Source organism: Bombina bombina, chromosome 4 (assembly GCF_027579735.1).
Source record: "Bombina bombina isolate aBomBom1 chromosome 4, aBomBom1.pri, whole genome shotgun sequence".
NCBI classification, from domain to species: Eukaryota; Metazoa; Chordata; class Amphibia; order Anura; family Bombinatoridae; genus Bombina; species Bombina bombina.
This window is the reverse complement of record NC_069502.1, coordinates 734,536,533-734,549,590: the sequence shown is the minus strand read 5'-3', so window position 1 is coordinate 734,549,590 and position 13,058 is coordinate 734,536,533. Positions and strand designations below refer to the sequence as shown.

Below are 13,058 nucleotides of genomic sequence, written 5' to 3'. Positions count from 1 at the left end.
ATGTGGTCTCTTAAACCATGAGTTATCTGGGAACTACCTAGTAACCTAGAGCTCAGATCTGAACCTTTAATGTTTCCTGATTTGCATATATCTATATATTTATATTAATAGTATATATTTCATTCTTTCGGGACGTTTTCTCATCTCCTGGTTTAAAGGGACATTAAACACTAAATAAATGCTAGATAGAATGATGCATTTAAAGAAAAGATTATTTTGAGAATAACATGTAGATGTATTGTTAAAGTTTCATTAGCTGTTTAAATATTGACAAAATAAGTGCAAAGTTTTAGTGGCTATAAAACAAAGGGAGCTGCCATGTTGTAACTTAGGTTACCTTCTCTGCTGTGGCCAAGTAGGGACAGTTATAAATAGGTTACAAAAGTGTGCAGCCAATGGCTGTGTGGAATATGAGTGTTCTACACTTCCATTATTAACAAGAACTGAAAAGCTCACAAACAATTTCATAATGGAATTTCAGTAAAAGGGGACAACATTTATTGCTGATTTTTTTCATATATACCATTTAGCATATTATATTACAATCTCAAAGTGTTTAATATCCTTTTAAAACTAACATTTACAAAATCACAATATATATTGTTCTAAGCATATTCACAAATTAGGAGCATTTTCTAAACCATTTTATATAAATGGACAAATACATTTCTGCTCAATGCACTGGAACAAAATATAGAATAAACTTTATGTACTTGATGATGAATTGCATTCAAAACAATATTGTACGTTGTTTGAGGGGGGAAAAAAAAATACTTCCTCCATTCAATTGTCAGCTATGCTTAAATTTAATCAACGTTGTTCCAAAACTCATTTTCTCTTTCAAATCATTTTGTTCAATTTCATCTATTCTGATTTTTTCTTTATCCATTTATTTTTTTAAGCTTGGCCTGGTTTAAAATGCACTATTACAAGTTCCTTTTTTTTTTCATTTTCATCGTCTATTTTTTAGGAGCTTTGTAGCTACCCTAAATAAGATAAATGCTTATAGCATTCAGTTTGGCAAGGGATAGGCAAATGTTTATGGGAACTCATTGATAAATCATTATGTAAAAAAATAAATATATCACTGGTTCTGCAGATTTTTGTTTTAATTTGTTATACATTTATGGTTTAATATTTCTAATTAGATACAAAAACTGCAAATAAATTTCTGAGTTTCCAATGAAAACACAGAAAAGATAACGTAAATAAATATTATTTTAGCTACACTTTGCAGTAAAATAGATAAAATTTTGGAAATATTTGTTAAATACATATAAAAAAAAATTACAATAAAGTTATTAGCTTCAATCATTCCTTTAAAAAAACAGTTTTCATTCAGAATTACTGTATGTAGCATGCAATGGAGATATGGAAGTAACTATTAAAGTATTAAATGAGAGTCCATCTTGTGGGAAATATGAACAGATGTACAAATACATTTTCGAACTTTACTCTAAAAGTAAACGTATTGGGGGGGAAACAAAAAAAACTCTCAAAATGGTTGCCTATCCCTAGTCTTATGCCATCCTTTTCATAAGTGGGTTTTTATATTTTGGTTTGATTTAATTTGGCACGGTTATTCCTGCGTATTTAGTACAAATCCAAAGAAGCTGTTCTTTTGTCCTGATTTAGGCCACCATACATTAGGTCGCCTGTTTATCCCAGCCAGTCTGGGGCTGGCGGACGCCCCATGTTTTCTTCACAGCATCCCAACTATGGCAACGCTCAGGTTCCCATGATGCACCAGCCTGATCAGTACGGGTAGGTAGTATTGTAAACTGGACTTGCTGTGGGACCTTTGGCCATTTTTTTTACTTATCCATTTATTTTCATCCCTCCCCCTCCTTAACTGTTTAAAAAACGTGGTAGCTGGCTTTTGAAGAATTAATTGCAGAATGAGCTTTTCCTTTGTCTTATGGTAGCATTTATACCCTCATACTATGTGGTTGCCTTAAACATGGAACTTACAAAGTGCAGTTTTTTTTCACTTCACTAACCTTGTTTGTGGGAATTGCATGTTGTTTAAGTACTGTACCAGCATGTAGCATGGCTTCTGGTGCTTTTCATTCCTGTGATGTCGGTTATGATCACCTTTCAGATCAATTGGGCAACACATTGCACTCGTTATCTGTTGTTTTGTTTCATTGATTTTTTTTTACTTTTTTTGTTTGTTTGTTTTAATAGTTCTATGTTCTTGTCACTTAACAAGAGGTATGTGACGAACTGTATTGTTCTTGTACAGTATCAACCCATTTTCTCTTTGCTCTGGTCTCTCAAAATAAACTCAAGCAGTAAAAGAAGAAAACCTCAAACGTTACAGAAGTTTTTATTTTGATATAGTTGTATTTTTTTCAAGGGACTGTAAAGTTAAAATTACGCTCATGATTCAGATTTTTAATTTACTTCTGTTATCTAATTTGTTTCGTTCTCTTAGTATCCTTTGTTGAAAATGATACCTAGGTAGGCTCAGGAGCAGCACTGTACTGCTGATTGGTGGTTACATATATATGCCTCTTGTCATTGCCCCCCCCCATTTGTTCAGCTAGCTCCCAGTAGTGCATTGCTGATCTTTTATCAAAGGATACAAAGAGAGTGAAGCAAGTTTGACAATTAAAGTAAGTTTTAAACATTGTATGCTTTGAATCATGAAAGAAATATAACATGTTTTGTCATGCTTTTTGTTTTAGTCTTTTTAAAATTGTTTATTATAACCTATCAGTGAGTATGAATTTTATATATATATATATATTGAAAAATACCGCTATGGTTTACTAGTCAGGGATTAAAAAGCTACTGGCCCAGAGGGAAAAGTTAGTAGTCCACTCAATGTTAAAGAAAGGAAAATGTCAAATTTCTAAGTCACCCTAGACCAATGGAAATTTTAAGCCATATATATAGATATAGAGAGAGAGAGAGAATTTTACAAAAGTGAACACACTCCTCACATTTTTGTTAATATTTTATTATATATTTTCATTTGACAACACTGAAGAAATGATACTTTGCTACAATGTAAAGTAGTGAGTGTACAGCCTGTATAACAGTGTAAATTTGCTGTCCCCTCAAAATAACTCAACACACAGCCATTAATGTCTAAACCGTTGGCAACAAAAGTGAGTACACCCCTAAGTGGAAATTTCCAAATTGGGCCCAATTATCTATTTTGCCTCCCTGGTGTCATGTGACTTGTTAGTGTTACAAGGTCTCAGTTGTGAATGGGAAACAGGTGTGTTAAATGTGGTGTTATCGTTCTCACACTCTCTCATACTGGTCACTGGAGGTTCAACATGGCACCTCATGGCAAAGAACTCTCTGAGGATCTGAAAAAAAATTGTTGCGCTACCTAAAGATGGCCTAGGCTATACGAAGATTAACAAGACCCTGAAACTGAGCTGCAGCATGGTGGACAAGACCATACAGCGGTTTCACAGGACAGGTTCCACCCAGAACAGGCCTGGCCATGGTCGACCGAAGAAGTTGAGTGCATGTGCTCAGCGTCATATCCAGAGGTTGTCTTTCGGAAATAGACGTATGAGTGCTTCCAGCATTGCTGCAGAGGTTGAAGGGGTGGGGGGTTAGCCTGTCAGTGCTCAGACCATACACTGCACACTGCATCAAATTGGTCTGCATGATCCCCTCCCTTCAGAGAATGGGCCGCAGGGCAGTATTCCAACATGATATCGACCCCAAACACACCCCCAAGACAACCACTGCCTTGCTAAAGAAGCTGAGGGTAAAGGTGATGGACTGGCCAAGCATGTCTCCATACCTAAACCCTATTGAGCATCTGTGGGGCATCCTCAAACGGAAGGTGGGGGGAGCGCAAGGTCTCTAACATCCACCAGCTCTGTGATGTCGTCATGGAGGAGTGGAAGAGGACTTCAGTGGCATCCTGTGAAGCTCTGGTGAACTCCATGCCCTAGAGGGTTAAGGCAGTGCTGGAAAAAATGGTGGCCGCACAAAATATTGACACTTTGGGCCCAGTTTGGACATTTCCACTTAGGGGTGTACTCACTTTTGTTACCAACGGTTTAGACATTAATGACTGTGTGTTGAGTGGACAGAAAATTTACACTGTTATACAGGCTGTACACTCACTACTTTAGATTGTAGCAAAGTGTCATTTCTTCAGTGAAGTAACATAAAAAAAGATAAAATAAAATATTTAAGAAAATGTGAGGGGTGTACTCACTTTTGTGAGATACCGTGTGTGTGTGTATATATATATATATATATATATATATATATATATATATATATATTAATATTATAACACATCCAGAGGCGGAACTACCATTGGTGCAGCAAGTGCAGTGGCACCAGGGCCCAAGTGCTGGGGTGGGGGGCATAGCAGCCAATCTGTACACAAACGAGTGCCTATGTGGTCATTATCTGTTTATAGATACCCATTACCATTATACTGCACAGCAAACTTATCAGTGTATAGATACTCACATCATACATACTACTCATATTTATACAGAGAGAGCAGTGTACTCATTATGTATGGTATAGAAACTCACATCATTATACAGCACATTGTGCTTACTGCCATTGTATAAAAGCTCAGTATCATTTATAAAGTGCAGCATACTCATTATCAGTGTATCTATTTAAACACACACACACACACACACATATATATATATATATATATATATATATATATATATATATATATATATATATTCTCAAAATCGTTATACAGAGAAGTAAGTATATTATTACTGCTTTACCTTCAGGCGGGCCAAAAAATGTTTGCACCAGGTCCCACTGTTGAGTAAGTCCGCTACTGATCATATCATACCCAACTCATTCCTATCAGGTGTTACAATACTTCCTTTCCAAAACCCTGTCTCCTACTTTAAGCACTTTTGAACCTGTCTCAAGGTTTGAGACGCATGATGCAGTGTTTTAACTCTTAGTTTCCTGTAATGCAAACGGGCACTGCTCTACCTGTGTCATTTGTAAGAGTGATTTAACCTCTTGTTTGTGCAGACCAAAGGCAGCAGTGATTCCATTCTTCAAGTGCACAAATTTTCTTTTATCATCAAATTTTCTTTGTTCTCCTGGTATTCTTTGTTGAAAGCTCATATGCTAATTTCTAAGCCCTTGAAAGGACGCCTCTTATCTCAGTGAATTGTTGTAGTTTTACAGCACTAGTTCATATTAGATAACATTGTGCTCACTCCCGTGGAGTTATTTTTGAGTCGGCACTGATTGTCTAAAATGCAAGTCTGTCAAAAGAACTGAAATAAGGGGGCAGTCTGCAGAAGCTTGACAGCAGCTCCAGCTTCCTCCGGTCGTCGCAAGCCATTTCTGATGTCAGAAATGATGGATAGGTCATCCTCCAATCACGACTTCCCCCCGGGGGAATCAGTGTCTGATTCAAAGCCGTGATTGGAGGAAGCCTGATTCCTCATTTTAGACCCAGGAAAAGGCTTTGCAACGGGTGGAGGAAGCTAGAGCTGCTGTCAAGTTTAAAAGGTAAGTTTTTTTACACAACAGGAGTGAAATGTACATTTTGATTAATTAAAGTGCCCCTGTTTTTAAAGGGATACTGAACCCAAATGTTTTCTTTCATGATTCAGATAGAGCATGCAATTTTAAGCAACTTTCTAATTTACTTCCATTATCAATTTTTCTTAGTTCTCTTGCTATTTTTATTTGAAAAAGAAGGCTTCTAAGCTAAGGAGCCAGCAATTTTTTTATTGAGAACCATGGAAAGCACTTGTTTATTGGTGCTGTCCAATCAGCTAGGACAACCCAGGTTGTTCACTAAAAATGGGCCGGCATCTAAACTTACATTCTTGCTTTTCAAATAAACATACCAAGAGAATGAAGACAATTTAATAATAGGAGTAAATTAGAAAGTTGCTTAAAATCGCATGCTCTATCTGAATCACTAAAGAAAAAATTTGGGTTCAGTGTCCCTTTAATCGAATTTTTAAAAACCGGGCACTTTAGCATTAAAATTTAGATTCACTTTAATGTCCAAAGATGGTATTAAAAAAAAAAATATTTGACTCACTTTTTTTTCTTTTAAAACTTTTTAAACCTGCCCATTTCTTATGTACTTTTTATTTTATTTGACTCTTTCTCAGGCATCCAATTTTGACCTTTTCCGAACAATTTTGTATAATGACCTCTGCAGCCACTATCTAGCTTTATTATATTTTCGATGTGCAGTTTTACGTTCGTGTCCACTTACCAAGAAGTGTTCAAAATATATTTAGCTTTTTTATTATTGTAATATTATTTTTTTTAAATACACCAGCGTCATCTTCTGCATCATGAAGTTCAATGAATACATTTTAACAGTCAGCATATGCTGCTGCAATTGTTGATGAAGTCTAAAATTTAGCTACAGCAGAAACATCTTTATTGGCAGCTTTTCTGGATATTGCTATTTATATAAATCCTATAGTAGGGTATTCTTTTATATATATATATATATATATATATATATATATATATATATGGGACAGAAAGCGAAAAAAGTGGTAGAAGGCGCTAGACTGAGGGGGTGGAAAAGAGATATAGGAGAAAATCTAATCTCAATCTAGAAGGTAGAATCCCCCGGGAGCAAAAAACCAACCATATAGCAGCTATCCCTTGGTGAGCAGAGAAGCAATTGTGCTGGCCGAGAAGAACAGGGAATCCCCGGCTGGCACAGTGCTTATCCCCCTGTATAAATATGTATCTGAAGAGGCTATGATAAGGGATATGATAGCGCTGGTTGTTACGAGACAATGTAAAACACAATTAATATGTGTGACTAGATGCCAATTATAATACAGAATACACAGCAAATCAAACACAATGTTAAAAAAACACTATAAAATAGAGTGGAGAGTTGAATACAAAATGTCCCAAATACTGGAGAACTTATATGTTGTATATATACAGTGGTAGAATTCGAGACTTGGGATGTAGGTGAAATTCACACTTACAGAAATGAACCTCAATCGTATGAGGTAAGGAAACAGCACATCAGGGAGTCACTCTTAGTAGGCTTGGCCCCTTAGGGTATAGGGGAAACTTCCAAACAATAGGCTTGTCTTTTTCCCTTCTGCTTTCCCGGGTGTATGTGAAACTTCAGGGAGTTGGAGCCTTTTTCCTCGGCCTCTTTTGGTATGGGTCCTCTCAGGATGGTAGTGTAAACGATATATAAGAGAAAGAAATACCAAAATAGTGTGATATCGTTTAAAAATCAAACATTTTATTCACATATGAACACTCCTAAAAATGCCTGCTTACATCAAACATCCTCACAAGTATGAGGTATTTGTACAGCGATATACAGCAAATGCAGTCCAATATATGCACTGTGTACTAATAACTGCAGTGGAATGACCACAGATAGTGAAATGGCCACAGGTAGCCAAAGAAACCACAAATGTAGCAGCAAGTATCCACAAAATACTGAGATCAGTGGATAGGTTAAAAACTCTTATCTGTAAAGTATACTGCACCAGAGATTCTGGTTGGTAAAAACAGTCCGTTCATATAAGGTGAAGTCTAACGCGTTTCAAAGGTTGTAGTAATAACTCCTTCTTCTTCAGAGACTGTTTTGTGTTTGAACGGCTGTTCCTTTTATTCCCGTTTCGTCTCGCGGGATTTTAGAGGAAAGTTCTAAACACGCTTCTAATTGGACTGTGCGCTCACACCTCTGATGACGAATGTAAAGTTCATCCTGATTCGTTAAAAACGGAGGTGTGATTTTCTAATCTGCAAAGCAGCGTGAGTTGAGGACACCACTCCTCCAAGATAAGACGTATTACAGCGTGTAATCCTGATACATCTATCTTGGTGATACAGAGGGAAATGACTATAATCTTTGGGCAGGTGTGACTAAATCATGACCCCTTTGTAGTATACAGGACAGAACGAGGCCACTTAAACCATACATTACATGCTAAAGAAAAATGAATCTTATAACAATACTTTACAATTATCCTGCGTATTATTGCAAATGATACAATCCTGTGGGGATTATGGTTAAGCAGTACTATATCACAATTGCATACTAAATGTAACATGAAACAATTGGGAAACAGAAAAACAAAAAGACAAACCAACACAGACGTCATATTGGATAAACAGAAATAATAAAAAGTGAAAAGTATTAGAGCGGAAACGATCTCGCGACTAATATGTTCAGGGGCAGCGTACTAGACCACTGGGCTACAACTGCCCGAGGTGTATGTATATACTAAAACTGATATTGATCCCTTGTGATTTGTTTAAACAAAAAATTCATTCTTTATGTACAAGTGGCTCACATAATCAAGTTCCCTTATCTAAAGTTTTGGGGGCGGTTTGACCCTATATATTTATTTATTGTTTTTTTTATTGTTTATTATTTATTATTTGTCTATAGGGGCGGGTTAAAAGTGATATATTAAAATCGACTGTGCTATAGACATTCTACTTACTCCTAAAAAAGATTCTTTTAAAAGGTGATTAAGAGTGCTTATATAAAAATATTTTTAAAAAGAAGTATCTTTTCTTAAAAATAAGATTATTCATTAGATGCATTGAGAACTTTAAGAAATAGATATGATTAAAACATATACTATAGATAAAACTTTACTAAAAATATCTCCACCTATTATAATGTAGATATATGCTACCCTAAAGTTGATGACCCATATTATGTTTCTAAAAAGGCGGCCAGATCTATATCCTTATTCAGACCATTTGGTGATATTGTGTTCATGGTGTGAATCCAAAAAGTTTCTTTCTTGCGTAGGGCAATGGTTCTATTACCCCCACGTATAAGGGTTTTGACATGTTCAATAATTGTACCTTTCAAACATGACGGGTCTTGGTTGTGCACATTTTTATAATGAAGAGATAGATTATGGGAAGTTTCTCCTATAGTGATATTAGTCAGGTGTTCAGATAATCTTTTCTTATATGGTCTGGTCGTTCTACCGATATATTGTAAATTACAGCTACATTGTAGCATGTATACCAGAAAATCGGTTTTACAATTACATAAAGACTTGATGTCAAACTCTTTTCCATTTTTCGTTGATTTAAATTTCTTTGTCGGTTTGTGTCCATTCATGTGATGCACACAAGACTCGCAATTTTTTCGATTGCATTTAAAAAAACCAATTGTTTGTTTTCCTAGCCAATTTTGATGGGTCGGTTTGCTATTCTTTAGCAAACTGGGTGCTAGAACTGATTTAAAATTTTTGTTTTTCTTGTATATTATTTTTGGGTTCTCTTTTGTTATATCTTTTAAGAGAGCATCTTTTTTTAAAATATGCCAGTGTTTGTTTAAAATCTTATTTATTTCCTGGGCTCCCTCATTGTAGGTCGTGACTAAGCTACATGTGGAGTAGTCACTTCTTTTCTTTTTTTGATCTGACTCTTTCAGCAGATTTTTTCTAGGGATTTTTCTAGTTTTATTATCAGCGTTTTGTAGAATCTTGTGGTTATAACCCTTTTTTAAAAACTTATTTTTTAGACAGTGTGATTCTTTTTCATAATCCTCCATTTTGGAGCAGTTACGTCTAATCCTTTGAAACTGTCCAAATGGAATATTTTCTATCCATTTAGGATTATGTCCACTGCTAGCATGTAAGTAAGCGTTACTGTCAGTGTCTTTTTTGTATAGCCTTGACAGAATTTTATTGTCTTCATGATAAAACACAAGATCTAAAAACTCTATTTCGTTTTTATCAATTTTTTTAGTAAAATTTAAATTAAAAGTGTTATCATTTATAAATGTAATAAAATCCTCTAAAATTTCATTTGTACCTGACCAGATTAAAATGATGTCATCTATAAATCTGCCCCAATAAACAATAAAGGGAAGAAAGGGGTTGTTTTCCCATATTTGAATTTCTTCCCATGCCCCCATATATAAATTCGCAAAACTAGGGGCAAAGCGGGTGCCCATGGCTGTACCACTTATTTGCAAATAAAATTGATCATTGAACATAAAATAATTTTTTTCCAAAATGAATTTGATTGAATTTGGTAAAAAATTTCTGTTTTTCCAAATCAATGTCTGTTATCTTGTTAAACCAAAATTTTATCGCCTCAATACCTTTAAGATGAGGGATACTCATATATAAAGCACTTACGTCTAAGGTGGCCCATAAGTAATTGGGGTCCCAAATTATTTCTGTTATTTTGTTTATGGTGTCTGTTGAATCTTTCAAATAAGACCTGAGATGTGGAACTACTGGTTGTAGAAAAGTATCCACAAATTCCGACAATTTAGATGTTAAACAATTAATCCCTGATACTATGGGTCGCCCAGGTGGATTTTCCTTATCTTTATGCACTTTGGGTAAGTGATAAAAGATAGCTATAGTCGGATTTTCATTTCTTAAAAACTGAAATTCATTCTCATTTATACAATTTTTATTTCTGGCCAGACCTACTAATTCTTGATATTCGTTTTGGAAGGTTTTTGTCGGGTCCCCCTTAATTTTTGTATAAGTAGCATTGTCTTCTAATAGACGTAATGCTTCCTTAATATAGTCTGTTTTTTCCTGTATGACTAGACCCCCTCCCTTGTCTGCTTCCCTGAAAACAATTGTGACATCTTCTTGTAGATTTTTTAAGATTGATTTTTCTCTTACATTTAAATTGTCTTTCTTAATTTTATATGTATTACAAAATTTATCCAAGTCTTCTTTGACCAGATTATAAAAAACTGGTATATAGTTCCCTTTCGACTGGACTGGGAAGTAGGTTGAGGGAGGTTTAAATGTGGTATATTTTGCATATGATAAAGTTACTTTTTCATTATCATTGGTTTCCCCTTCCATATTTAGTTCTTGGAGAATAATTAGGGCTTCTAGATCTGTATCTGATAATAATTGTGTGTTGAGATCATTAATATTGTCTTGAACATCTTTTTTTTGTTTTTCAAAGTGACGTTTTAATGTTAACTTTCTGATGTATTTATTCAAATCAATAAAACGTTCAAAAGGATTTGGTCCTTTGGTAGGGGCAAAGGTTAAACCCTTATCTAAAACGCTGATTTCTTCGCTTGAAAAGTTTCTTTTGGAGAGGTTAAAGATTTTAGTATTCAATTCACTAATCTCATTTACAACTTCGTTTATATGTTGCGGTCTAATGATCTGATTCTTTGCCTTCCCTTTTCCCTTTCCTCCTCTGCATCCTCTCGTCCTCTTTTTGTTTTTCTGGTTTCTCTCAGGTTCCAATCTGGAAGTGGAACCATTTGTTGTTTCTGAATGATGTTGGGGTTCCCTGTTTGGGTTTTTCTCTGGGGTGGCACTAAAAAATTTATATTGTTGTCCCCATTATTATGACTATTTCTTGTCTGAACTGGGGTACCCCCATTTCTATGCGTCTGAGCTTTTGGGTTATTTCCTATATTGTGGTTACCCCCATATGGTCTCATTCCATTTTGATTATAGTGGGATTGTGAATTTCTATAGTGTTGGGGCTGAGTGTTGTTCCCATAGCCATAGTAATGGTCATAATTTCTATCTCTTGAGTCTTTATAGTTGTATCGCCAGCTATTGGAAGGTAAATTCTCTCTCGGTCTGTCTGCTCCCCTCCCATTGAAATTTCTGTATTCGTACACATTCCTATTAAATGACTGACTATTTGTATAATGATTTCTGTATTCATAAGTGTTTCTTTTAACTTGTGGTATTCTGGATAACAGACATTGATTTGGAAAAACAGAAATTTTTAACAAATTCAATCAAATTCATTTTGGAAAAAAATTATTTTATGTTCAATGATCAATTTTATTTGCAAATAAGTGGTACAGCCATGGGCACCCGCTTTGCCCCTAGTTTTGCGAATTTATATATGGGGGCATGGGAAGAAATTCAAATATGGGAAAACAACCCCTTTCTTCCCTTTATTGTTTATTGGGGCAGATTTATAGATGACATCATTTTAATCTGGTCAGGTACAAATGAAATTTTAGAGGATTTTATTACATTTATAAATGATAACACTTTTAATTTAAATTTTACTAAAAAAATTGATAAAAACGAAATAGAGTTTTTAGATCTTGTGTTTTATCATGAAGACAATAAAATTCTGTCAAGGCTATACAAAAAAGACACTGACAGTAACGCTTACTTACATGCTAGCAGTGGACATAATCCTAAATGGATAGAAAATATTCCATTTGGACAGTTTCAAAGGATTAGACGTAACTGCTCCAAAATGGAGGATTATGAAAAAGAATCACACTGTCTAAAAAATAAGTTTTTAAAAAAGGGTTATAACCACAAGATTCTACAAAACGCTGATAATAAAACTAGAAAAATCCCTAGAAAAAATCTGCTGAAAGAGTCAGATCAAAAAAAGAAAAGAAGTGACTACTCCACATGTAGCTTAGTCACGACCTACAATGAGGGAGCCCAGGAAATAAATAAGATTTTAAACAAACACTGGCATATTTTAAAAAAAGATGCTCTCTTAAAAGATATAACAAAAGAGAACCCAAAAATAATATACAAGAAAAACAAAAATTTTAAATCAGTTCTAGCACCCAGTTTGCTAAAGAATAGCAAACCGACCCATCAAAATTGGCTAGGAAAACAAACAATTGGTTTTTTTAAATGCAATCGAAAAAATTGCGAGTCTTGTGTCCATCACATGAATGGACATAAACCGACAAAGAAATTTAAATCAACGAAAAATGGAAAAGAGTTTGACATCAAGTCTTTATGTAATTGTAAAACCGATTTTGTGGTATACATGCTACAATGTAGCTGTAATTTACAATATATCGGTAGAACGACCAGACCATATAAGAAAAGATTATCTGAACACCTGACTAATATCACTATAGGAGAAACTTCCCATAATCTATCTCTTCATTATAAAAATGTGCACAACCAAGACCCGTCATGTTTGAAAGGTACAATTATTGAACATGTCAAAACCCTTATACGTGGGGGTAATAGAACCATTGCCCTACGCAAGAAAGAAACTTTTTGGATTCACACCATGAACACAATATCACCAAATGGTCTGAATAAGGATATAGATCTGGCCGCCTTTTTAGAAACATAATATGGGTCATCAACTTTAGG

General features: G+C 34.9%; 1 protein-coding gene across 7 annotated transcripts in view; it reads left to right on the top strand.

The window, feature by feature from the left end:
• Window positions 1-13,058, top strand: part of ARID1B (AT-rich interaction domain 1B) — an 807,057-nt gene that overhangs the window by 616,977 nt on the left and 177,022 nt on the right. For 4 of the 7 annotated variants that reach the window (XM_053710956.1, XM_053710954.1, XM_053710957.1 and 1 more), the window contains one exon: window positions 1,636-1,764. The exons of the other annotated variants lie outside the window; for them this stretch is intronic. In XM_053710956.1, coding sequence (XP_053566931.1) covers window positions 1,636-1,764 — 129 coding nt within the window. The remainder of the gene's footprint in view (window positions 1-1,635; window positions 1,765-13,058) is intronic. 7 annotated transcript variants of the gene reach the window in all.